The following is a 27,789-nucleotide window of genomic DNA, read 5'->3' on the forward strand; positions in this document are numbered from 1 at the left end:
GGGAGATAGCCCTTCTAAGTGGGTTCAAATGAAAGAAGCCCTTAACTAACTGATTCACCTCAATTCTACAAAGCAGGGCTAGATCAAGGGGCATACATGCAAAAATGACAGAAAAGTGTGCCATGACAGTAAAAGGCGCTCACAAGTGGTATGAACATATAGTGGAAATCCAAGTTTGTAAGGGAGTCTGTTTTTGTGACACCAAACAGAAAATCTTATAAGATCTTCTAGTGATATGTTCCCTTGCCACCTGGAGAACCTGGAGCATATCCTCAGAAAATTGGTGTCTGAAAGGGATTTCAGTTCTATCATCCACAATGTGTGATTTAAGGCCAACATGTTGGGATGAAGCAGAGAACACTTTTTCTGTGTGAGCAAGTCCACTCTGTGGGATAACTTGTAATGGTGATCCATGGCCAGATAATGAAGATCAAACAAAGGTCTATGTGTTACTTCTCAACCGCACAAAGACAGTCCAGAATAAAACTAATTTATGTTTGTTAACTGGGGTACTGGATGATCCAGACAGGACCTATTTCAGTGATTGCCTAGTAAATACAGTACAACTAAGGCATGTAGTTATTAAACACAATATAATACAATACAAGCAGGATAATTAGTTATAAAGCACAACACAATGCAATATAAGTAAGACAAGTATTTACAAAGAGGACATAAAGAGTTGTCATAAAAGTACCGTTACAGATGAGTGACTAATGGCTGAAGCAAAATTCCCATGCATTCCCATTTGCTTTGTATTAAGTTGTTTGCCACACCTTTTTTTCGAACTATTCTGGTTTTGCTTTTCCTGTGTTGCAATAGCAGTATTATTTATAGTAGTGGTAACTGTTACGTGTTGAAATAATTTAATTTCTAGATGAAACTGAAAAAACAGAGCTTCTGTTGGCATGCTGGAACTTATTTTTTCTGTGAAACTAACCCCCCGCATGATGTCGTGTTAGGTAAACAGTACTATAGTATTGAAAATATCTGAGCATGGCAAGCTTTTTTTTCAGAGACTTGCTCTTATTTTTTTCCTGGACTTCAATTGTGACAGGATAAAAACAATGCAAAGATGTTCGTATTCAGTTTTGTAATCTAGTCAGTATTGCACTGGGTGTTTTTTTTTTTTTTACACTGCACAACTTTGCAAGGTGTCACTGTTAAGTTTAAGCAATGGTTTAATAGGTTGTGTCAGGGTGTTGTATTGCTGGTAACCACATGCTTGTTGCATGGCATGAATGGGTGTTATGTTTCTGTCGAAACAGTTACTCATTTATGTATTGTATCTATACCAAAATATGATGTTAATAGTGCTGAGCATACTGCTCAACTATCCAGAATATTGCAGAATGTCTTTCACACACATATGTGCATGCTCACACATGCGCACACGCACACACACACACACACACACACACACACACACACACACACACACACACACACACACAAAGGGACGTCGGGAGGCATACGCACTATACTGATTTCAGTACAACATTTTTAGAAGAGGGGGTAGCTTTTAAAAAAAAAAAAAAACGTATGTACATGTTTGGTGTTGGCTCCTTTAAGGTGGATACCAGCCAGTCGGAAGTGAGCTCATGGCATGTCCGGCAGGCTGCGAACGGGAAATGTACAGTAATGAGAGAGCGAGTGGAAGAAAATGACAGTCGCAAATGGATTTGGTGAGATGGTATATTTTACTGTCAGCTGTATGTTGTCAGACAAAGCTTTTCTTTGAGGCAGACGTGCTTACTAGGAGAACATGTTCAAGCTGTACAATAGGTTCATAGGTTCATAGGTTCATACTAGGCTATCTGCCCTAGGGCATTTATAAGCCTAGCCAGAGTATGTTTGGCTTTTCCCCACATTTTTTATTAATTTTTTTATGCCCTTTTTTTTCAGGTTGAGTATACTGTGCCTCTGTCTAACAGTGACACAGAAGTGATACCCCTAAACCTACGCATCTCCCATCCACTCATCAAAGATTCTCTTGAAAAGAGTCAATGAGGGACTCTCCCTAACCTGGACTGGATTTTTTTATTCCAGAAGGAAGGGTTATCTGGTTATGAATCTGTCCCTCCAGCATGTCCTATTTATTTGCTGAGGTTCAAGGTTCAGCGAAATCGCGTAAGTCTCTGATTTGGGATTTGAGGTGCATGTCCATTAATTCCCGGGTGGGACATGCAGCTTAATGCCAGGGCACACAGGTCACCCTGAGCAGGGCAGCTGAGTGAGTAGAGAGGCGGAGTTTCTTTAGAGTATGTGCAGTATTTTTTTAACTGGCAGAGCATTGGTCTTTTGGTTTTTGGGGTCTTTTCTTTTTGCTTGCTGTGTTTGGTAAGGTAAGTACATCCCAAAAGGGCATTCCCAAAAGGGCTGATGGATGATGAGTAAGGAGGCGATGACCTGATGAGTAAAGAGGCAGATGTGAATCCTCCTTCATGATTATATATAAATAATCCCTTTTCAAATCTAACCACTTGTTTTCTAACACTTTTATGAAGATGTCAATGTTGCTGTCCCCCAGATTTCTTTTCCCTTTTTAATTGTACTTAATGGACCACCTACTTAATGGGGCTTTTTGTTTGCCAAAGTTGTTGGCACTATTTGTTTTTGGCATTTAGCTTTGGCCGGGGCTGTGGCACCAGTTGTATGGCTCTGTTTTTCCATGGGTTTGGCTGGTAGGCCCTTTTTGAGGAGACTTGGCCTGGCTGGAGGAGTCTTATATGGTCTTGATCAGCAGTCAGCCACAGTCCTTCCGTGTTGGCCTGTACATCCGCCAAAACCAAACCAATACAGGACAGGTCCTTGACTGAGCCTATTGAGACTGGTTTGGGTCTGACACTTGTGGGACAATTTCACCATGATTGTAACTAACCCTGTTGAGTCTGTCAGCCATCTCACAGATTTGCTTTCCAGTTTTAGTGATATATTAGCTTATATGAAATTATATGGTAGTGATCTATAATATACGATGGGGTATTGTATCAAAGGGCTTGATGAGGTCCAGATCCAGTGTGGCTTCGTTTTTGCCAGGCCCAGGTAGGTCAAGTGATCAGGTTTGGCACAGTCAAGTTTTCTGGGCACTGTTTGCAAAGGATATAGATTCTCTGGGTAGGATCCAGTGTCATAAGGTCCCCAATATCTTTGTCTTTCCAGGCCATTGATGGACCTTCCATTGCTTTGCAGTGATATATAGTCAGGCTTTCAGGGCAGGGGGCTAGGCTTTTTGTTGGTCTGTTGAGACCACTGTTGCTGTACCACCTTTGGGTCACTGTTGGCACCACCTTTGGGGTACTCTGATGAGTGTAGTAGCTGTAATTATGTTACCTTTTGGTTTCAGTTTGGGCCTTCCCATTGAGAGAGGGGATGTAGGCCCTTGGACGACTGAGCCTTCCCATTTGAGAGGTAGGATTGTCTTGGCAGACCTCATCTGGGATGAGCACTCTGGTGTGCATGGGGGGGAGCTCGTTGTGCACCCCATCTGTTTGCCCAGAAGCACCTGTGGCTTCCCTACCTGATGGAGTTATAAAGCCTAAGATCATCTATACCCATAAAAAGGTTTGCTATATTTTTGCTTTGGCTCTGTGAATGTGAAGTTGGAACTTTAGAACTTATTTGAATAAAGCAGTGGATTTGGGGGAGGTATGTTTTTTGTCAACAATAATGATTTCAGAAACTGATGATCTGAGCTTTTGTGGTATCCCAAACAGCATGCATTTTGTTGTATTTCAGCTTGGCAGTAGTTATCATGAGTCCTGATGATCTGAACTTTTGTGGTATCCCAAACAGCATGCATTTTGTTGTATTTCAGCTTGGCAGTAGTTATCATGAGTCCTGATGATCTGAACTTTTGTGGTATCCCAAACAGCATGCATTTTGTTGTATTTCAGCTTGGCAGTAGTTATCATGAGTCCTGATGATCTGAACTTTTGTGGTATCCCAAACAGCATGCATTTTGTTGTATTTCAGCTTGGCAGTAGTTATCATGAGTCCTGATGATCTGAACTTTTGTGGTATCCCAAACAGCATGCATTTTGTTGTATTTCAGCTTGGCAGTAGTTATCATGAGTCCTGATGATCTGAACTTTTGTGGTATCCCAAACAGCATGCATTTTGTTGTATTTCAGCTTGGCAGTAGTTATCATGAGTCCTGATGATCTGAACTTTTGTGGTATCCCAAACAGCATGCATTTTGTTGTATTTCAGCTTGGCAGTAGTCATCAGTTTAGCCATTTGGAAAAGGAAAATGAAAGGGCGTCTTGTTGAAGTTGCATGTTAATGTTATGAGGAGTTTGATGAAATCTATAGATGACCATGTTGGCACAGAGAAGGATGTAGAGATGTCAGTCTTTTGATATAAATGAAGACATGTAGGGGGGATAGAATGAAGCCCCTTGGGACTTCTTTTAGAAGGGAGCTTTGGTTGTGGTTGTGGAGAAGTAAACTATTTTTAACTCTGAAATTGCGTGAGAAAGAAAGATAAGGAACTGTTGGGAATTTTGGCTGTTGGTATTTTGGACTAGAATGGCAATGTGAAAGAGTGGATGGTCTACCATGTCAACCACTTTGGTTAAGTGTACAATATTGCTACTGTGACTTGCTGATCATCTTTATCCATTAAGGTGTCATCAGTTCTTGTCTAGATAGCAGTCTTTGTGCTCCTTTTGACCCAGTGGTTGGTGGTTAGGAGTATATGGTCAGCAATGCACTTAGATGGCTGCTCATGATCTAAAAATGTTCTGGCACTTAACTAAGCACTGGAAGTACTGAAATGGATCCTTATTCTAAGCACGTCTCTGAGCTGGTTTTGGAATCTGTTGTAATGGCACCTTTCTATATTTTAGGTAAGATAATGAGGCAGAAGTAAACTGAATGAAATACTTCTGCATCAGTCTTTAAGAACTACAGGTGCAGGTCATCAAACCTTAATCGATTATCACTGAATTTCTTTTTTGTTACATTTTCAGTGCCAGAAGTAGAACACTGCAAAGAACTTGGGAGAGTGGGGTCTGGTGATGGAGATTGGAAGTGATGTTGGGTGAATTCAGTGAAGCAGCATTCATGAGAGAGTGGCCTTTTGATGGTTATTTAATTGATTCTAGTAAAGACACTCTTCTTTAGAAATATGATTTTAAGTAATGCAGTGACTTCAGCCATTTAGAACAATTGTGTCAAGGAACTGAGGGGAGAATCTGTTTAAGTAAAATAGGGTATGATCCCCTGTACCCTGTCCAGCTTTCCTCAAGTCAGTATAAATACCACCTGGGATCTCTCCTGTAAAGAGGCCAGTAGCTTAGAGGGACTAAACTGATCAATGATAGATAGATAGATAGATAGATAGATAGATAGATAGATAGATAGATAGATAGATAGATAGATAGATAGATAGATAGATAGATAGATAGATAGACAGATAGAAAGATGGACAGATAAAATAAATAGATTTGGCATTCATGGTTAACTGGAAATAACTGTTTACTGAGTATTTATGTTTGCCATTTGGAGTAAACCACAATAAATTACTCAGGCAATACTCCTGTTTTCAATATTTTTATGTCACAATGAACAGTGGTTGCATTTTTCTGTCATTGGTGATTATAGTTATCACGGTTTATTGGACTGATTGTGTATACCTGTGGGAATCTGGTGTTTGTTTTGCAGTTCCATGCTTAGTTGCTGGGGTTTACTTGCAGTTGTGAGTACTTGGGTAAAGTGCTTGTCATTGTTTTTACCTGGTTTAGTTTTATGGTGTGTGTGTGTGTGTGTGTGTGTGTGTGTGTGTGTGTGTGTGTGTGTGTGCGTGTGTGTCTGTGTGACTGGCTAGCTTGATGTGGTACAAAGACTATTTGTGGAGTAACACTGACTTTTCACACCACATTGCTACTACTAAAGGGCAGTAATGTGAACACTTGTATGCTAGACGACTGAGGGCTGTACCACTATGTTAAAAAGCAATCATGAGTTGTCATCTGGGTACAACTGCACTGTGGTAAAGTCAGACATAATGTAAATGGGTAGCTACTTTATGTGCTTTTCCACACTTGGGATGAAATGTCCATTTTTGTTTTATTATTTCATCATGTAAATGATTAGCATCCTGGCATATTTTTATTTATTGAATATTTGTTTACCAGGAAAGTCCAAATTGGAACAAGCCAGTTTTCAGCAGAGTCCCACGGAGAAACACTCCAATCACACGTCTTTGTAATATGGGGGGAAACTAGAGCACCAAGAGAAAATATAGACAGGACATACAGACTCCACACAGAAGGCACCCCAGCCAAAAATTGAACCACTTGCTGTGAGGCAACAATGTTAACCACTACACCACTGCCATTGCCAGAGGTGGGAGAGAGAAAGCAGTATTGTGAAGGGGGTGTGGCTAGGAGAGCATTTTGTAAGGAGTGCAGGTGGAGATCAATGTGTTGATGTGGGTGTAGCTTAGCGGGGGGGGGGGCAGCAAGCTGGGAGTTCTGAGTACAAATCTTAAAATCCTGGCTACACCCCTGCACACACACACACACACACACACACACACACACACACACACACACACACTGCTCTCAGCTATCCAGAATACTGCAGTATGTCCATAACACACACACTAGCACATACCACTCAACTGTCCAGAATACATCAGAATGTCCTTGGTTTCACACACACACACACACACACACACACACACACACACACACACACCCTGCTCTCAGCTATCCAGAATACTGCAGTATGTCCATAACACACACACACACACACACACACACACACACACACTAGCACATACCACTCAACTGTCCAGAATACATCAGAATGTCCTTGGTTTCACACATACACACACACACACACACACACACATGCACTTCACACATACACACACACACACACACACACTCACACAAAAACACACAAGCACATACCGCTCAACTGTCCAGAATACAGCAGAATGCCCTTGGTTTCACACATACACACACACACACACACACACACACACACACACACACACACACAAACACACACTGCTCTCAGCTATTCAGAATACTGCAGTATGTCCATAATACACACACACACACACAATGCTCTCAATTATCCAGAATACTGCAGTATGTCCATAATACACACAGACACACACACACATACACACACACACTAGCACATACCGCTCAACTGTCCAGAATACATCAGAATGTCCTTGGTTTCACACATACACACACAAACAAACACACACACAAACACACACACACACACACACACACACACACACACACACACACACACACACACACACACACACACACACACACACACACACACACACACTGCTGTACACTGTCCAGAAAACTGCAGTATGTTCTTCACACACACACACACACACACACACACACACACACACACACACACACACACACACACACACACACACACACACACACACACACACACACACACACACACACACACTGCTCTAAACTGTCCGGAATACTGCATTATGTTCTTGATCGCACACAAACACACACACATATTGCTCAACTCGCCAGAATACAACAGAATGCTCTTGGCTGTTTACACACACACACACACACACACACACACACACACACACACACACACACACACACACACACAACCTTAACACTATTCAGCTGCAAACTTCATATATGACTCTCATGTGCATACCACAACCTATCTCCATGATCTACTCCCAGCACTATCATCATTCCACCATCTATCTACCAGCCCCATCACTATCATCATTCCACCATCTATCTACCAGCCTCCAGCACTGTCATCTACCAGCCTCCAGCACTGTCACCATTCTACCATCTATCTACCAGCCTCCAGCACTGTCACCATTCTACCATCTATCTACCAGCCTCCAGCACTGTCACCATTCTACCATCTATCTGCCAGCCCCAGCACTATCATCATTCCACCATCTATCTACCAGCCTCCAGCACTGTCACCATTCTACCATCTATCTACCAGCCCCAGCACTATCATCATTCCACCATCTATCTACCAGCCTCCAGCACTATCATCTACCATCTATCTACCAGCCTCAGCATTGTCATCATTCCACCATCTATCTACCAGCCTCCAGCACTGTCATCATTCCACCATCTATCTACCAGCCCCAGCACTGTCACCATTCTACCATATATCTACCAGCCTCCAGCACTGTCATCATTCCACCATTTATCTACCAGCCTCCAGCACTGTCATCATTCCACCATCTATCTACCAGCCCCAGCACTGTCACCATTCTACCATCTATCTACCAGCCCCATCACTATCATCATTCCACCAACTATTTACCAACCTCCAGCACTGTCATCATTCCACCATCTATCTACCAGCCCCAGCACTGTCACCATTCTACCATCTATCTACCAGCCTCCAGCACTGTCACCATTCTACCATCTATCTACCAGCCTCCAGCACTGTCACCATTCTACCATCTATCTACCAGCCTCCAGCATTGTCACCATTCTACCATCTATCTACCAGCCTCCAGCACTGTCATCATTCTACCATCTATCTACCAGCCTCAAAACAGTTTCAGGAATAAGCCTTTGCTCCATCCTACAATTTCATACTACATTTTCTTCAGAAATAAAAAAAAAAATCACATTACATACAGAGAAATTTAAATAATGCACCAAATTTCACTCCCATGCCTAAGAGCAAGTGTGTGTGTGTGTGTGTGTGTGTGTGTGTGTGTGTGTGTGTGTGTGTGTGTGTGTGTATGAATGAGTGTATAACAATGTGTGAGACACGCTTTCCACAAGGATCATTACCGTAACATTCCTAACTTCATATTCATAGCTAATTTTCAAACAGATCCATACCATTCTATAACTTCTTTCTCCACATACCAAACAAATATACTTCACCCACACATATACTACTGCCACTCATTATGTCTTATCAAATTCATGATTTCCCAAATGCCTTCTACTGTGGAATGCAGGAGGCCAAACAGCCTCATCAACATCAATATCATTGTCATCTGAACTTCCTGCTGAACTCAAATAAGGGTCAACCTTGTGAAGTTTTAGAACTCTAACATCCATGCCCATGCCTTAGGTAAGCTAGTGCCCTAGCTGAAGGTATCCATACTCCCCCCTCCACTGTCCAGTGCCCCCCAACACAGATCACCTGGTGCCTTCAATCCATCCTCACTACCTACCCACATCATGCAGATTTTTTTTATTTCTTCCTTTTTCTCACAGTTTATCTTATTCTTCATTTTATTCCTGCATTTATTCATTTATTTGTTCATTCAATATGTTATAACTATGCAAGAATGTACTCTGATACAGGTGGAGGAAAAAACTGCAATAGGCCAGTGGTCTGGATAAATTGAAGCCATGGGGATACTAGATACTTTGAGGTGCATTTTACAGTTTTGTGTAAACAACCTGCTCATCCAATGATGGCCTGAATGAAAAGTGTGTCCTTAATTCGGACCGTTGCTCCCCCTGCCCTACATCTCATTATTTTTGGCTTTGTCCTGAACCTTTACGAAGCAAATAAAACATATTACAGAAAACGTCTGGTTGATTACAAAAAAATAATAGCATTGGCAAAACATACTTCACGAGTGCACTTTTGTCTTCATATCATGCCATTCTTCTCAGCTGTGTAGATTTCTGCAAAATTACTCTAATTTTGTCTCATATTTTTGATCCATCCCTCATAAAATTATTCTGGTAAAGTACTGAAGATTACAATCAGTCAATAAAGACATACATTAGAGATTCATATTTCTTAAATGCACCTTAATGCAAAACCTCTAGAAATCCAGAGCAAAGAAATTGCGAGGTATGCAGATGCATGCAACTTTGCACCTGCATTTGATTCTTGGGAGGTTTCTGCCCTGTGTCATCGCAATGTTCAGATCTAACTTAATGTAACCTGAGCACTTCCCCCTGGGGTGCCCACCATAGAGCATAGCACATTTCATTGCTCAAAATAAATAAACATATGAATGATTTTATAAACAAATAAAAAAGAAATAAACAAATAAATAAATATGGAAAGAGCACTCCTTAAAGCATGGCACCCTAGGCACCCACCTGGCTGGCTTATGTGAATCCCCAGTCATGCTGACATCAGAAGTTAGAACATCTTTCATGCACTGAATCAACAGCTTTTGTTGAATCCCCTACATGACATCAAAGGTCAGATGTCTTCCCATAGAGAATTACAGAGAGGCGGAGCATTGCACAATGAAAAACAACAGAAACAAAGGAAAAATGACTGGAAACTATGAAACTATTATGGCAAAACCACATGAGGCATTACAACAACAAAAAACATTAACGTAAGAATAGCGACAAATCACTTTAACATATGTACAACAATTACAGGTTCAAGTTTTCCTGTAATGTAAAACGAGATAGTTCATTATTTGAATTGTGTCTGCTTTTGCTATATCCCTCACAGAGTGAGAAGATGAGATTTGGGTAGGCAATATGTAACAAAGGAATCAGGAGTGGGAAAAAGAAGATGACAGAGAGGGGCGCTAGCTAGTAAATCAATCATCATCATGTTGACGGCAGATAAAATGGTGGCAGATGAGGTTAACTGGGGAGCACTGTTAACAATGGATACTAAGTGGTATAGTGTGCTGTATACAACTAGCCTGTGGCCGGGGGTAGGTATGTCATTGTAAACTGTCTTGTGAATGAAGTTGAAGACGAGGAGATCTGCATGCTCTTTTACAGATAGCCAGAAAGCATACTGTAGGGTATTACAGCTATGTTCTGTTTAACAAGAAAGTAGGATAAATCAATAGGTTCCATCAGACAGAGTCTGAATGTAATTTAGGATTTTCCTCAAGGTGTATGTGCATAAGGGCAGACTATATTCCAAATGGACCTGAAGGATAGTTTTGCCCATAGGGTCTGGCCTTTAGGAGTTAAGAAGTAAAAGATTTGGAGACAACTGAAAAGGGTGGAGCTAATTTCGGATATCTTGCCATTGATGTGAAAGGGCGGTGCCAAACTTGGGTCAAGTGTAATGTGTGAGTATTTGAAGATTAACTTTGTTTGCTTATTTGTTTACTTATTTATTTATTTTTATGTAATCTTGAGTCTAAAAACTGAACATGAAAAAGGTCCACAAGACAAAATAATGAGATCCAGTATAAAATATGGTTAGAAATGGGAAGAAACGTGATGAGCTATGAAAGTTGTTGTAACTTTTGTTTCAGATTGAAAGTACTTCACAGACAATATAATTGAAAAGATCTTCCAGTGGCAGAAATGTATTACAAAAGTACACAAAAATGAACAGCACTACACTTTTCTTTTACAATACTGATAACAGATGCAGTCTCTCAATCCTCTGTTCTGTCTGTACTTTCAAGGTTTTATCATCCGAGTCAGCCTACAGAATCATTAGCTGCTGCTCCATAATCCACAACTAGCAATCATTATTGCTTCTGTCTCAGTCTGTCATCCTTGAAAATCAGCCCTGTATCCTGCCTTTGTCATTGTTTTTGATGAAGCCTTTGCTGACTGTCATTTACCAGTAGAAAAGATATTGAGTGCAGTGAAGTTACCATTAAGTAATGTCAAAGCAAGACACCTGTACAGGTTGCACTTAATGTGGGTTAGCTCTGAAGAAACATGTCTGTTCTCTCAACTACTGCATTTTCTGTGTGATTCTTTATGTATGAAATGTGGTAAGAAATACACAGGAATGGCTTCTAGCTTCTCCCACAAACATTACCCTACCATCAGAAACACATGCTCACAAATGCACTTAAGCATAAGTAATTCTATAATTTCTTTCAAGGTGACAAAACCTTTACATTTTCAGAACAATAAATCAGTTTTCACAAGCATTAAGTAAGCAATGCAGTTCTGGAAACTGAAGGTATAATATTTTAAGTCTATTTTAAGGATTTCGATTTCTAAATTGGCAAAGATGGCCCACCTTTCAAAGTATGTTTTTTACTTCATGGATGGGAATTCTTGGGCTGCCTTCAGCCAGTGGCTGTGGCATGCCATCCTGCAGCTGTATTATCTTTACAAAGTGCCTGAAGTAAGTGACACATTTATACAACATGTCCTTATGGGCATTTATATTTTTTGACTGAAAATCTAAACACAATAACACACTTTTCACAGCAGCTCCTTAATTATTTGTGTAACTTAATTTCTAGCCTACATAAACATGACAGTATACCGTCAGAAGTTCAGTTTGTTTGTGTCTTTTGGCTTTTCCCGGTTAGGGGTCGCCACAGCGGAACTCCGGTCCGCTAATGATTGGCAGTAGCTTTTTACGTGCTGGCTTGCCGGGCCTAACGCACAACCTTCAACGAAGGAATGCCCATTCACGCATGTCGCCACACAGAAGACGCTCTAACTGAGAATCGAATGGGCAACATCTAACTGTGAGGCGACAACGCTACCGCAGCACCACCACCGCCTTCAGAGGTTCAGTACTGGGTGCTATAATCGCAATGGACTATATCACTTCTAGATTCCCTGACATACAGAACTATGGAAGAATGTTTACATATATATCTTAAAATATAGACTGTCTTATGTAGCAGTGGGTACATGCAACCTGTTCAATTACTTTGGACTGCCATAATGTGGTTCTCAGTGTCCCTTATAGCCACTCTCAATCCCTCAGATACCACTACAGTGATAAGGACTTAGCATAGCTACAGGCCTGAAATTATTTTCTGTCTGAGGTCCACCTAATGTGTCATTAATTTGGCTAGGTAGGCTAGAAGAAGACATACATAGAAAATAAGTGCATTTCTCTCAGCAAATCATAGCATGAAATTGTGCATCAATAAAAAAAGAAGATACATGTTAGTATGAAGTTAACAGCTTGATAGATAAAACCAGCTCTGCAACACACCCAAAAAGTTGAAACATAGTTAGCATGAGTGGCAAAGTGATTGCTATCAACCAGAAAACTCTGTATTGATAAGGTACAGATATTCAGCACAAATCATTGTCTCAATTCAAAATAACAGTACATGGTACTGCTAAGAAAACTGATAATGTTGATTCAAGCAGGAAAGAAGGAAAACAGAACTACACAATCAAATGACCACTAAACCCATGCCATAAGTTCAGTTTCATATTAAGAAAATGTTGACTATAATTCTGTGCAGCTGACAGATTTTAGTTTCATTGATGTGTTTCTCCCACATGTTGCATATATTCTCATTTAGGAATGATTACTTGGGACTGTCTTACATTCTGACCTTGTCATAATCTTAGTAATAAGGTCTAGAGCTCTCTTAAGTCCCATCCTAATGTATTCCTAGACATTACGATGATAATGCTCATTTCATCTACGGACCACACTGTCAAGTATTTGGCTGTGCATTTCAGAAAGGTTTTAGTCTGTGCTACTATTTTAACAGAAAAGAGCACCATTTTCCAATAAAACAATGATGACACTGTTCTTATACATACAGGTATGTATTTCTTTGTTTTTCTAGATTAATGTTAGAATATAAGCTTAATACTTAACTGCAAAATAATGACTAACAAAAAGGCAAATAACGCAACAAAATGAATATCATTTTAAAATATTACTTCTGTTGAGACAACTAGTCTATGTTCATATTAGGTTTTGGGGGATTGATATAATGGTTAAGGTGTTTACCTCATAGACAAAAGAAGAACGGTTTGATTCTCAACTTTGAAACAGAAATTGGCTAAGCTTAAAATGACTCCTGAGGGCAGCAAGCCTAGTACTTAAGTACGTTGAATTGGTAACTGGTGTTATTGCTTTAAAACAAGACACCAGTGGCATGTATTTGATATTCCAATGGCCTGTACTTGATAATAATAGAGAAAGAAAATGCAACATAAGCACACTTTCCTGGCAGAATTCTACACAATAACACATATGACCTGAATGTCACTATATGAATTCTATGGTATTATGAGATGTGAAGTTGTTTAAAACATATGTTGTTGTTTTTTTTCCTGCAGGTTGTATGGTGCATTGGGACTGGTGAAGTAAACAGCCTGACCTTCATTAGTGGCCAATACAGAGCAGTTAGTTAATGGAAAGTGGACATGAGCAGCTGAACAGGCTCACATGTCCTAGGGGCAATGGAGGCAGCCAACATGCTGTATGACTGGTTCTAGCAGCGACTGAGTAAGGCATCTCTGTCCAACAAGCTGAGCATAACATGGTAGCTGTGTTAGAATATAAAAATGGAAGTACTTTTATGCACGGAGAAGACATTATGGGAAGTGTGCGGATAATGGTTAAGGTGCTTACCTTACAGACACAAGGTGCAGGGTTTGATTCTGACATGGGGTAATTGGCTAGGCTTAAAATGGCCCACAAAGGCAGTTAGCCTAGTACTAATCTATGAACCTATGAAGCTGTCATGTGGTGCATGTAGACCAAGCAAAAACACCCTATATGGCTGCTTTGATGATAGCCCATCATATTCACAGCCATTCCCCAACCCTAGTAGCAAAAGGAATAATGTGTGGTTTCACTAACGTGTGGTGGAGGATGAGGACCCTCTCCACTGAGTGATGTGGACACTAAAGTATCTGATGTAATGAAATTAACTAGTGACAGTCTAGTAGAAGGGATGATGGTTTTAAGGTAACTAGGGAAACAAAGGCCAAAAAAGTATTCTTCCACCAAAGAAAGGCATCAGTAGAGTGACCAGGTAACAAAACAAGAAACAGGGAGAAGGACATTCAAGAATGTGAGCAGACAGCTCATTTCTGGGGAGCTGCCTACTTGATTATACACATGGCTATGCTATGTAGTGTAAAATATGCATGTATAAGTTACATTTTTACTTCATAATTTTCTTGTCATCATTTATTAACAACCAGTCAGAATTGTTTGTAGTTATCAAAATGTCCAAGCCTGCAGCCCTGACTTTCAAACCATCACTTGGATGATAACAAGTGGGGCAAATGTTAAGGCATGCTGCATAGAAATATGGAACATATACAGGAAACTGGTTCAAGTGTAGAGAGTCAGCATGCCATCCAAGAGACCATTGAGGAACCTAGCCAATTTCCCAGTTGCCCCACAGCACTCAGATTAAGTGACTTGCTCAAGGTTACACAGTAGGCAAATGAAAGCTAAGGGAATCAAACCCTGAATAACAGGAAGCAGCTTGTTATCAGTTCATAGCCTTAATCCTCTGCACTAAGTGCCAGACCAAAGTACAGCCCTGAGAGGATTTGAACCAACTAGCTTCTTTACTGACATTATGACAAGCACTTCATTTATAAACTGTGCCACAGCTGTGGCTGTAGTTTTACATGCTTGGAGTTTAAAATGAAACACTAATACATTCAGTAAGTTAGGATCAATATGATATTTTTAGGGTAGGTCTGGATGCATTTTTTCACCACCAGCCCCCTGATTCTCAGAAATTACAACCTGAAAATCATAAGGTAAAACTATCCTTAAGTTTCAGTCACTGACTCTTCAAGGCAGGCAACTTCTTATAATGAGTTTTCTTGTAAGACATTAACTTCGTCAGCTGCTCTACAAGGTGACAATGTTTGTTTTACAGTCCAGGTAAATAGCCTGTGGAAGTTACAAGGTAACAAAACAAATGCAAGCTGCTCTGTATATTCTAATCCTTACCTAGGCCCTCGTGGACACCAGACTTCTGCTTTGAACGTCTTCTCTTTCTTCTCTGATCTAGGCACGGAAGCCCGCCAATCTTCTCAAAGCAGAATTTCTTATTAATGAACAGGAAGAGAACAGCCAAGAGCACAATGAACACTCCAACTGCAGATAGGAAGCCAATCGCCTCTGGAGTTACTAGAACAAAAACAGATTACAACAATTAGTTACTTGAAGTACTGACACTATGGCAGACACTAATTGTAGTTTTGTTATTTTAATTCATTTAAAATGCTTATAACGTCTACACAAACTGTTCCAATAGAATCACTCCTCCTATTCTAAGCTACTAGACTTTTGAGATGGTTGGACAAAAAACTGGTTTGTTGCCACACCCCATTTAAAGATTAATGGGTTAGCTGTATATTATTGTGGTATGTATAATATATATATATATATATATATATATATATATATATATATATGGTTTACTGTTTAGTCAGTTCCACTTTGTGTGATTTTCATTAGTGCGAAACGGCAATTTTGCACTAAGAAAAGACGAATGCTACATTGACAAAACCCACAACAGCGAATGCATAACAGCATTCGCTGTTGTGAGTGTCGACATTGGGATACAGATTGCACTATAGTGGAGAATGGGAAATATAGCCTTTCCCTCACTATAGTCTGATCCCAGAGTTTGTATATATAAGTAACAGGGGGTGTGGGGGGCGCAGCCCCCCACATGGTGGGTCAAGGGGGGCATGCCCCCCTCTGCAAACACATTCTTTACTGTGCAGCGCCCCATGATGCTGTTCCTGGAAGCATGGTGACTGTTTGTAAATGTCGAATTTGACATTTATGAACAGTTTTTTCGAAGTATTTTGTGTTCTACATTTTAATTTTCGCGTTTCCAGTTCGACATTCTTACGATTCACCATTGTTGATTTTGGTGATATTATATATATATATATATATATATATATATATATATATATATCTGTGTGCGTGTGTGTATAGACACTTTGATCAAAAAGCAAAATTATTTATATACACATTTGCATTTATTTAACCAAATGATGTATATAACCTTTACTATGATTACGTTTGAATATATATTTTTTTTATTTCCATAAAAAGACAGCAGTAACATAAAAATATGCAAATTCATAACCATCAGAATATATAAGGCCAGTACTTTGTAGTACAATGTATCACAATACTGTAGGTATTGTACAATACAAAGGTATTCCCAAATCTCCCTTTACCAAGAAATCATGGATGATATGTAATTTCGTACTGAAACAAATAGTAATGTTCAGTGACACTGGTTCATAAATGCATAATAACACTCAGGTCTTTTAAATGCACTCAAGCATGAGTCAGACTTTATGAAGTATGTAAATTTCCCTTGAAAACTTAACAACTTCACAGAACAGTAACTCATGTATGCATAATGATACACAGGACTTTAACGATGCACCTAAACCAAAAAGTCAGATTCCACTAGATACAAACATAAATCAAAACTATAGGCTTATTACTGGAGTGACTACATTTGATAAATTCAGCATAACAATAATAAGAAACCACTGGTCAGTTTACCTTGGGGTACTATCAAATAAGATGGAAATAAAAGATTAAAAGTCCAATACAATGTTCTGAAATGTCTTGTATAACAATAAGCTTTTGATGTAATATCTTAGGGTATACATCAAATAAGATAAAAACAAAAGAATGTAAGTCACACAGTATATGCATACAGAACTAAAAAGGATAGTAAAACACAGAAACATAAGTACACATATAAGTGAGAACCTCCACATGATGTGTCAAGAAGACAGCATGAAAATGTGAAATTTGCCCGAAAAACAGTCTTTCAGAACACTAGTTCTTAAATTCATAAATGTACTTTAATTTTCAATAATATGTTTAAGCTATCAAAGCACACTCTAGTCACTGCAAACAAATTTCAACCTTTCATGTACTTCTAAGAGGGATGTCTAGTTTCCGTCTGAAGTATTTAGCTTAACAAGAAGCCTGTGCTGCATTTACCTTAGGGGTGCTTACTAAACAAGCTGGAAGCAAAAAAGCAGAACTCCCATAGCAGATGTGTAAAAAGAGTCAAGCACAAAGACCCTGGCAAGGCATCAAAGAAGATATGCAAACTCCCCATGAAAAAATAATGTTGTTTCTGCATGCTGGCTCTTGAATGTATGGTGGCACACAGGCCTATAATCACACATTGAGTAGCATAATAAAACCAGACTTTAATGCATGGAGTGCTGCAATTATGCTCCAAAATCTGAAAAAAGATAAACCTGTTACACGCTACTGTGGCATGAGACCCAACTGTAATAGTATTTTCAGAGGTGTGTAACAATTGTTATATACCCTAAGTGCTGTGGTGCCCAGGCATAAGGGAAGAGAAGTTAAGTTCCTCCGGTCCCTAAATATCTTTACTCCTACATCCACTGAAGTTTACAGACATTAGTCCTGTAAGTAACATTTAAATTAGGAGTCCCTGACTTTTTCCTTTTTTCTGTATATGTGACAGCTAATTGCTTTAGTGGCTTTCAAAGCCAGTAAAACACATCACATTTTTTTTTGTAACTGATAGTACATGGACTAGATAAAATTCTAGAGCTATGATGGCTTCTCAAGAATCATAGCCCATTATTAAGTGCTCTCAACATGGATGACAAGATTCATGTCTTGGATTTCTTGGCATCTACTTCTCATACACATAATAACATGGTTATAATACAGTCTTATTCAGCCTGAATGTCAGGTAAAATTCATCCAGCTATACTTATTACCTTTTATGGAAGTGAAAGTAATGATCTATAGCAGGAGATGAAACTTCTACAGCAGATTTTTACAGTGTGTCACAAGACTTCTACCAACTTTAATTCTCTGCTGATTCTGCCTCTACAATGACCCTATCTTCTAAAAATTTTCATCACTCAGTTTTAGGCATGCTATTTACTTCATATATGGACCCTCTACATTATCCAGACATGCTGTTAAAAAGGTTTCAGGATAGGGGCAAAGGATATATCATCTACAGATAGGCTAAATCATGACAGTTATCATGTGAGACACAAAGTCCCTAAATAACAGATACCACCTGGTACAATACAGGTATAGTATATCGAGGGATAGCACACACCCTTTTGAAAATCCAGGCCTTTTTCTCAGCTTAAACAAGCTTAATTCAATCTTACTAAATTGATAAGTAATAAACAAAACAATGCTGTAGCAAAGGTAAAGTAAATGCACAGCTGCACAGGCACCAGTTTGTAGTGGCATCAAATGTTAAAAAAATAGCTGATAGATTTGACAATTTACACTTTATCAATCAAGCTTGTAAGCCATCTGTCAAACTGTTTTGTTTTTCAAAAAGTAGTTAAAATGACCTTTATAAGCAGAGCAGATAGGTTACAAGCTGTCAGCAGTCACAAATGCAATTGCTTAACTGACAGCCTGTAAGTTGTCATTTTTTTTTTCTTTTAAGCTTTCAGTGGGGAGCAATAGATGGAAGCACTGCCCAGGGCACCACATTACCTTGCTATAGCTATGAATCAAAACTTAAAACATCTACCAATAAGTGTACTCGCACTCCCAAACAGTCGGAATAAATATTGCTATATGTTATGAAATAACTCTTATGTACTCCACGCTCCCCAACCCCCACACCATGATCACTACATATATACTGACTCTGAATGTGCACAAAACCAGAAAAAGGGAAAATACGTAACACAAATACACATCTCACTTCCCCTCTCTTTTTCAACTACTGCAGCCTAAACACAAATCCCAGCATCAGTGACATACCAGGTTCCAATGTACTAAAATGCAGACATCTTAAATATGTAATGTTTCTTCAGTGATGTTTTGTGCAATGATCACAAGTTGCACAATTATTTGTACTGGTTCCTTTTGCCTCTGTAAATAGTCTTAACATAATTACATCTTTTGTCAACAATCCTGAACAGTTTTGTTTCAAACTCTTCAATACAGATATTAAAAGATGTAATGTAATGCTGTCACCAGATAATGTTACAGCTGCATCTATTTCCAGAACAGAAACTCAAAAAGTGGAACCCTACCATTCATCGTGTCCATTTTTTTTACCAAGGCTCAGACACCACACTTCTTTATGGAAACAAACAGAGAATCAACACCTGACAGGTGATGTCATCATTCCTGGTCTTTGAAAGGTAATGAGGTAATGTGTGTTTTCATATTAGATGTGAGGCCAGGCAGCTCAGAAGAATGAGCTGCGGCAAAAAACATAAAAAAATGCCCTTCTCTTTACTCTGAGGTTTCCTTGGAGTTGGTATATGTAGAGACAGCTGGTATGAAGGCAAAATCCCATAATGTGAGAAAGGGGTGTGTGCAAAATCACTTTATGTACATGTTTTTTGAGTAAAGTAATATATTATGGTACAATCGCTATGCTGACAGTTTGTACAATCAACAGGTTCATTGCAATCCATCAACTCCTGATGAAAAGAGATTCTGTGAATCATTCTGAACCTGCTCAAGACTTGCACACAACATCCCAGTTGTCTGTACAAAAGGATAATGGTGTCTTATTTTTGATGACTCTTCTAAAGCATTCAACTATTTAATCACTCTCCCTGACTGCTATCTCATTCACTAACTTGTTATTTTTGGTCATCTAGAATGATTACTAGCTGTTCCCTTTCCTCACTTGTATTGCACACACAGACAATAACTACATATGGTGTGATAACAACTAAGTATCTTCCTTTGTACCACAGCAATCAGTTAACTGGTATGTCCCTTTAACACAGAGAATTAAGGCTATAAGCTAGTAACAAGCTTCATTCAGTAGCTCAGGGTTTGAGTCCCTTAAGCTCTCTTTGTCTACCATTTGACTCTGAACAAGTCACTTAATCAGGCAATGCTCCCAATCACCTCCTGAAAGTAGACTTGGCGGCTTTACCAACTTAACAAACAAATAAAATAAAAATGTAAGAAAATCAACTTTCTTTGTTGCTTTTGCACATACATTGGAGATGGATTATCCAGTGATAGTGCTCCCAAGTCCCTATCCTCATTTACTGTTCTTACTTCTTCTCCTCTAACGAAGGAATTCAGTTCACATGTTTTGTTTTTCTAGATTCACTGGGTTGCTGTTCCTGCGCTGAGTTTAAGGGTTTCCCTATTATTGGTCAAGTACAAAATGGATGAGTTTAAACGCATATTTTCTACTCTCCAATTTGGAACTGTCCATTTATTTTGTACAGGAAATCACTGTCTGCACAGATTCTATTTGTGTGCCAACTGTGATTCTAAGTGTTTGTACTTTTCTTTTTTCTCCATGGTTGGGCAACTATGGAGTTAGTATATGTAATAAAAAGTATTGCCCCCCCATGGCCACATGACGGAGAGTACAAGGGTCATGCCACCTGCAAACATGCTTTTTTGTCGGTTTTGTTGAGCTGAAGGTTCAGTGGATCAAGTCTCAATGAAATCCAGAGGAAGAGAGTTCAACCTGTCATGTTGTATACATTCCTTGTACATTGCCAACTTTCTTCTCTTTCCACATCTTCTTATGTATGAGCCTTGTTGCTTAACTCTGGGTATTCAACTCAACAGTAAGCTTTTCCTTCCAGACAGTTACTAAATCACTTACAAGGACAGTGAGATGGCTTGATCCCAGTACTGAACTCTCTGGTATCCACTAGATCGGCGGAATTATATTCTGGGCACTGTGTGGCACACAATATGAGTCTTAATTCTCTGGTAGCTAATGCAGAGGACTAAGGATCTAAGCTGTTTCCTGGGCTTAGGGTGTAGGTTTTGATTCCTTCCACCTCCATTTGCCTATTCTGTGACTCTGAGCAAGCCACTTAACCAGACAGTATTCCTGGGTTGCCCCTAAAAAGGGACAATTGTCTGGTGGGCTTACAAGGTCAACAATTATTATTATGATTATTAGTAGTAGTATTATTAGTATTATTATTAGTATTATTATTATTATTATTACTATTATTATCATCATCATCATCATCTCTCCTTAACTGATGTTTACCAATTTTACCACCCTAACACACACTTCGAGTCTTTCTCATTTGAGCACTAAACTGTTCATGACACTGTCTGTGTCAGACATCTTGATAACACCGTACTAGACCATGCATGATCTAACCCTGGTCACCTAGTCAAATGATTCAATTAGATTTAAAAAAATTATTAAGGCACAAAAAACAATCCAAGCCCCTCAGCATAAAACTCCTAGAGGGAGGCATACAAACCACAATTCAAATTTTATACAAACCAACAATTACTAACTGAAAAAAGTAAAATAACAACAATTAATGACTGAAAAATGAACAGAACAACAATTAATGATTGAAAAACATGAATGCGCACCAAAAGAAAATGACAGATAAACCTAAATTAGAAAACATTTCCAACACTTCATGGAATCCATGAAATCCAAAGGGAACCAGTATATTCAATTCTAAAAATGGTTCCTTTTTGTCCTAATTTCATCATTACTGTTGTAACACCATGTATTAAGCTAGCTAATGTGTTCTACAATACATAAACTGAAAGTATCTGGAACTGCATAACTCTCAACCTTGTAGCACAAGAAATATGGAGAAAGACTAGAATAATAGGGGAACAAATTACTAAAAATAGTGACAGATTTTACATATTGCTCTTGTAAACTTAGAAAGCTGATAAAATAACAGGATTTGTGTTGGCATTTTTGGGAGGATATAAAGTTTGAAACTCAAATGTATGCCATTGTTTACTGACTTCAATCCTCAGTGATTTATCAGGCAGAGGGAAAATCTGGACGCTCTGCTAAAATCTGGACAGTTGAGAGGTATGCCTGGAAGACCTTTCTAAAAGAAAACAGAATGTTCTTCTGCTAGTATACTAGTTTAACTACCTTTTCTAATATCTCCAACTGGATCTGAAATGCAAGATTTCACAAAACATGCATCTATTAGAATTTTCTGACAAGAATTTCCTGTTATGAATTAAAGTTTTCTCTGGTCCAGCACCTGTACTCCAGACATTCCAAAAGATTTTCCTTTGGCAACAATTACATTATTTACCCTACAACACGGTACTTTGAAAGGTAAATGTATTAGTTAGTTAGTTAGTTAGTTAGTTAGTTAGTTAGTTAGTTAGTTAGTAAGTTAGTTAGTTAACCTGGTCAGTCTGACTGGGCAAGAAGCACTTTTTCAGCAGAGACCCGAGGAGAAAAGCTCCAAAAAACATAACCAAAATAAAACAAGACAAGAGAAAATGTATATGCACAGTGAACTAACAGAACTCATAAGGTGTACTCAATGTAAACACATTTCTAAATACAATTTTTAAATATTAAAAAATATACAGAAAGTAGGATCACAGTTTACATTTGGCATTTGTCAACAAGTTAAAATACACAATGTACTTAACATTTTATAATAAACAGTTCTTTGATTTTGTGGAAGACTGAGTTCAGGAAGAGAGAATACGGGTAAAGTTTATCAGAAAATCATAGTGTTGAAGGGAAAGAAAAAAGGAATGAGGAGAAACAGGTCAGGTTGGACTGAAGCAGGGACAAGTCCATGCTTTGAGTATATAGCATTTTTTGAAAGTGAAAGTACTAGTGGTAGCTCTATGGGTCAGTGGTAGTTTATTCCAGGTATTAGCAACTGAATAACTATATAGAAGTTTACCTATTTTTTTGTGGGCTTATATACTTCCAGGAGATTTTGGTCAGCACTGCGAAGAGAGCTTTTGAGAATATATAGAGAGATAAGGGTAGAGAGAGAGCAGGGCAGAGGGAGGGATTAGCTAGAGCAGAGTGAGTGAGATGGAGTTGTGGAAGTAAGAATTACTTATGGGCTTATGGCCATTTTAGATTTTGTAGAACATTGCAGTGGTGTGAGCAGTAAGGAAGGTTTGAAGCAAGTGTAACAATTTTATTGTAGGTAGATTTAAGTTTGCCCATGAGGGTGATTTGTAGATTAGTGAGTACAGGTGCAGCATAGAAAAGGGTAGGCAGTAGAAAAGCTTATGCCAGAGAAGGTAGTCAGGTATTTTGTATTCCTATATAACAGGCCTAGTTTCTGGTACATTTTTTGATGGTTTGTAAAATATGGATGTCAAACTTAAGTTGGTCGTCAATAATAACATCAAGGAGTTTAGTTTGAGTTTTGACTGAGATAGTAGTATTATTAAGAGATGAGACTGTGAAGGAGTTTTTACAATTTTGTAAAGATTTGGGAAAGATGAGGAGAAGTTTTGTTTTTTAAATATTCAGTAAGTGTCCATTGCTGGTTAACCATTTTTCAACAGTTAGAAGTCAGTTTTGGGTAAGGACAGAGGGTGGGAGAGATTATCAGAGCAAGATATGATAGTGGAATTATCAGCATATTGGATGAGGGAGGAGTGAGTGCAGGCTGTGTGAAGATTATTTGTAAAGATGTTAAAGAGGAGAGGCCCTAGTACTGAACTTTGGGGTACACCAGTAGTAACAGGGAGGAAAGGGGAGGAGGCGGATAGCCATTTGACAGACTGGAGTCTATCGGAGAGGTAGCTGGAAAACCACAGTATGTTAGATTAAGAGTGATTAAGGTTTTTAAGTTTAGATAGAAGGAGACTGTGGGAAACAGTGTCAAATGCTTTGGATAAATCAAAGAAGAGACTAGAGACTATCTTGTTTTCATCGTGAGCTTTGGCAATGGTCTATGTGAAGTTAAGAGAGCTGTAACAGTGCTATGGTGGGGACGAAAGCCGTGCTGTGTCGGTGTTAGTAGACTCTCCTTTAAAAGGTGTTCAAGGATTTGTTTATGTATGCATTTTTCCATAATTTTCAAGAGTGGGGATATGGGGCGATAGTTGGAGGGGTCCACAGAGATGAGTCCTTTATGAAGGGGGAATAACATAGGATTTCTTCCATATTTTAGGAACAGTGTTTTCTAGGATAGATTGGTTGATAATTATGGAGATGAAGTAGGCAATGGCGTTAGCAGCAATTCTGAGAAATTGAGGGGGTAAGTTGTCAGCAAACGGAGAGCATGGCTTAAGTTTGGAGAGAAATTATCTGATATAAGCAGTGGGGTGGGTTTCAGGGAGAAGGTAGGGGTGAAGGGGTGGGAGTGGGATCAGTATCTGAAAGATTTGCATTGTTATTACCAGTTAGATGTTTGATAGAGTCAATGAAGAAAGTGTTTAGAAGAGTAGTCGTATAGAAGTCTGAGCTATTTGGACAAGGATTAGGTGCAGTGGGCTTACCTGGGCAAAGGTGCTTATTTATATTGTTCCAAAATACTCTAGGGTTAAAATGAGGAGTATTTAGTGTTTTTTGATAGCATTGTCTTTTATCATTATGGATATGTTTTTTGGTAGGTTTCTGAGTTCTCTATAGGTTTGAAGATGGCTTGGTAGATTAATTTTTTTTTCAGATCTTCCAGACCCTACCTCTTTGTAGCATAATGATACGAGTGGGTTATGATAGCCAGGATGAGAAGTTCGTTTTTAGCCTGATTTTTCTCATGGGGGTAATATAGTTTTATGTACTGAGGAAGATGTCATTGAATTTAGCAACAGTCTCATCAAGGGGTAGGTTGTATAAGAAGATCCAGTTGAAAGAGTTGAGTATATTGTTAAAGATGGTAGGACTGAAGTTGGATAGTTTGTGACAGTCTTTAAAATGGTGGAGTCTGTGGAGTTGAGGAGAATGTCTATGGACTAGGGTGGGAAGATGGTCACTGAACAAGTCAGGGAGAGTAAAGGGATTGTGAAATAGGTTTGGGATGGAAGTGAGTATCTAATCAAGAATTGTGCCAGTGTTGTCATGTTTATTATATTGATTAGGAGAGGAGATGAATTGAGAGAAATTATAGAGGTTAGTGCATGTGTGGGAAGAGGAAGAGTTTAAGACAGTCCAGTCAATACTGACATCACCACAGATAATGATTTCATACGTGATGTTATCGGAGATCCAGGAGAGAATTTGCTCTAGGAGAGGAATGTTATTTCCTGGGGGATGTAAACAGTGACAACAGCAAGATTTTTATGATTGTTTATCTTACAATAAACTATAAGAACTTCTGCAGGGTGAAAGTGTGGAGGGGATGAGGGAAGGGGGAAAAGTAAGAGCTGGTCTGAGTATAGGATGGCTACACCTCCTCCCCTTTTAGTATGATGGTCAAGTTGGAACATATTACAGCCCAGAGGAAGAACTTCTGAGTCAGAGATATGTGGTTGTAGCCATGTTTCAGAGAGCATAAGAATGTCGAGCTTGTACTGTGTGATCAGTGAAGAGTGAAGAGGACTGACTTTATTAGTTACACTTGGTATATTTAGGGAGATAATGGTTAGGCTTATGGAATGTGGGTGGTTAGTAGAGTGTGAGGAAATAGCAGGGGGAGAAAAGGAGAATGAGGTATGAGCTAAAGGGGAGATGGGGTAGTCAATATGGCTGTGAGTAGAAGAACTGGTGCATGGCCCAGGATCTGGGTCAACATCACTAGAACATAACAAGTTAATAAGGAAAAAATAATTAATTACAGTTAGCAAGAGGGTAAAAGGTAGGGTGCTTAGGTTTCATTTTATAAGTGGTGAGTGGGAGGATACGAATTTTGTGAAATCTAGTTAGGCAGTTAGTGAATGGTGAGAGAGTAATGGAGACGTTTATGGTTGTTTGAGGTCCAGTGTGGGGATAAGGGAAGGTATGCTATAGCACAATTTATATCAAAGGGCCGTGATAAGAGGTAGAAAGTGTTAGAATAGATAAGCAAGTGAAGAAAAAGAAGAGTGGGACCATGGAAGGAAGGGGTTTGTAAGTAGTCTATGGAGAGGGTGGGGTAAAAGAGAAAAAAAGATGTTGGCAGAATGGTAAGGGGAAAATGTGGTGTGAGGGGGGAATTGTGGGTTAGAAATAAAGGGGAGGGAATAAATATGGATATTAAGTGCAGTGGTAGGTTAGTTTTGGGGAGTTATAAAGATGGCTAGAGTTGATTGGAGATAGGTGGAGTGTGTGGTTTGATTGCGAGATGGGGGTGTGGTTAACTGGGCTAATGTATAAAGGAAATGAAAGTGGGGGTGGATGGAAATGGGGGTAGGGCAGAGGAGGGGACTGAGCTTGAGCGTAGCAAGGGTGAACGGAGTACAGCTAGGGTGAGCTCTCAGCATGCACATGAAAAAGAAAAACTATCACCCACCCTGAAAATATTCAGGGAGATGCAGGGGCACTGTTGCTGTTTAGTAAGTATCAATTTTATATCAAAGACCACAAGAATTTCTGTAATTTACAGCTCAGAAATATGCGGACATTACTTCTGTAATTGTAACTACAATAGTGAAATATATGCTATTGCTAGAGCAGGACTGGGATGCAACAAGATGTTTCAGTAGACAAAAAAAGAAGAAGGGGTGTGTGTTTTAGGTAGAGATATGGGATGAGGAGTGCACTACAATATGAGAGGAAAGAAACTGGGACTACTGCCATTCCAGAGAGCGTGCTACTCACTGTATTAAAGAACAGAGTACAGACAGGTTTTTAACACATACAAAAATAGTTCCTGTTGCTTAAAACATACTTTCGTTAACTTTCTTTTTCAGCCCATCACTCACCCTTGTGATAGAAACTTTAAACTTATTACTAAACCATAAACAAGTTAATAATGAAATTATAAACATTCTTAGCACTTAAATTCTAGGACAACTTCCTTCAGGTGGCACTACTCTGAGCAATATTACTTTCTCTCAGAGCTGTTTTTACTTGAAATTAGTAGTCTCTCTCTCTCTCTCTCTCTCTCTCTCTCCTCTCATTCTCTCTTTCTCGCTCGCTCTCTCTCACTCGCTCTCTTCTCTCGCTCTCTCTCACTCGCTCTCTCTCTCTCTCTCTCTCTCTCTCTCTCTCGCTCTCTCGCTCTCTTTCTCTCGCTCTCTCTCACTCTCTCTCTCTCTCGCTCTCGCTCTCTCGCTCTCTCACTCTCTCTCTCACTCTCTCTCGTTTTCTCTCTCTCTCTCTCCAATTCTAAGATATAGGATATCATTTTGTAGATCTAGTACATTTCTCTGTACAAGGACTTCATACTATAATCCACAGGACCTCCCTTGCTACTCATGCATTTGTCCAGTTGTCTTGATGCCATTCCCTTATACAGAGGGTATCTTCTTTTCTTGTATAAC

General features: G+C 39.1%; 1 protein-coding gene across 4 annotated transcripts in view; it reads right to left on the reverse strand.

Annotated features, from left to right (window-relative positions):
* SYT16 (synaptotagmin 16) overlaps positions 1–27,789 on the reverse strand; it is a 1,077,368-nt gene that overhangs the window by 458,410 nt on the left and 591,169 nt on the right. For all 4 annotated transcript variants that reach the window (XM_044074491.1, XM_044074490.1, XM_044074489.1 and 1 more), the window contains exon 2: positions 15,622–15,801. In XM_044074491.1, the coding sequence (XP_043930426.1) occupies positions 15,622–15,801 (180 nt within the window). The remainder of the gene's footprint in view (positions 1–15,621; positions 15,802–27,789) is intronic.

The sequence above is a fragment of the Protopterus annectens genome, chromosome 6.part0 (assembly GCF_019279795.1).
Source record: "Protopterus annectens isolate FY-2018-M chromosome 6.part0, PAN1.0, whole genome shotgun sequence".
Classification (NCBI taxonomy): domain Eukaryota; kingdom Metazoa; phylum Chordata; order Ceratodontiformes; family Protopteridae; genus Protopterus; species Protopterus annectens.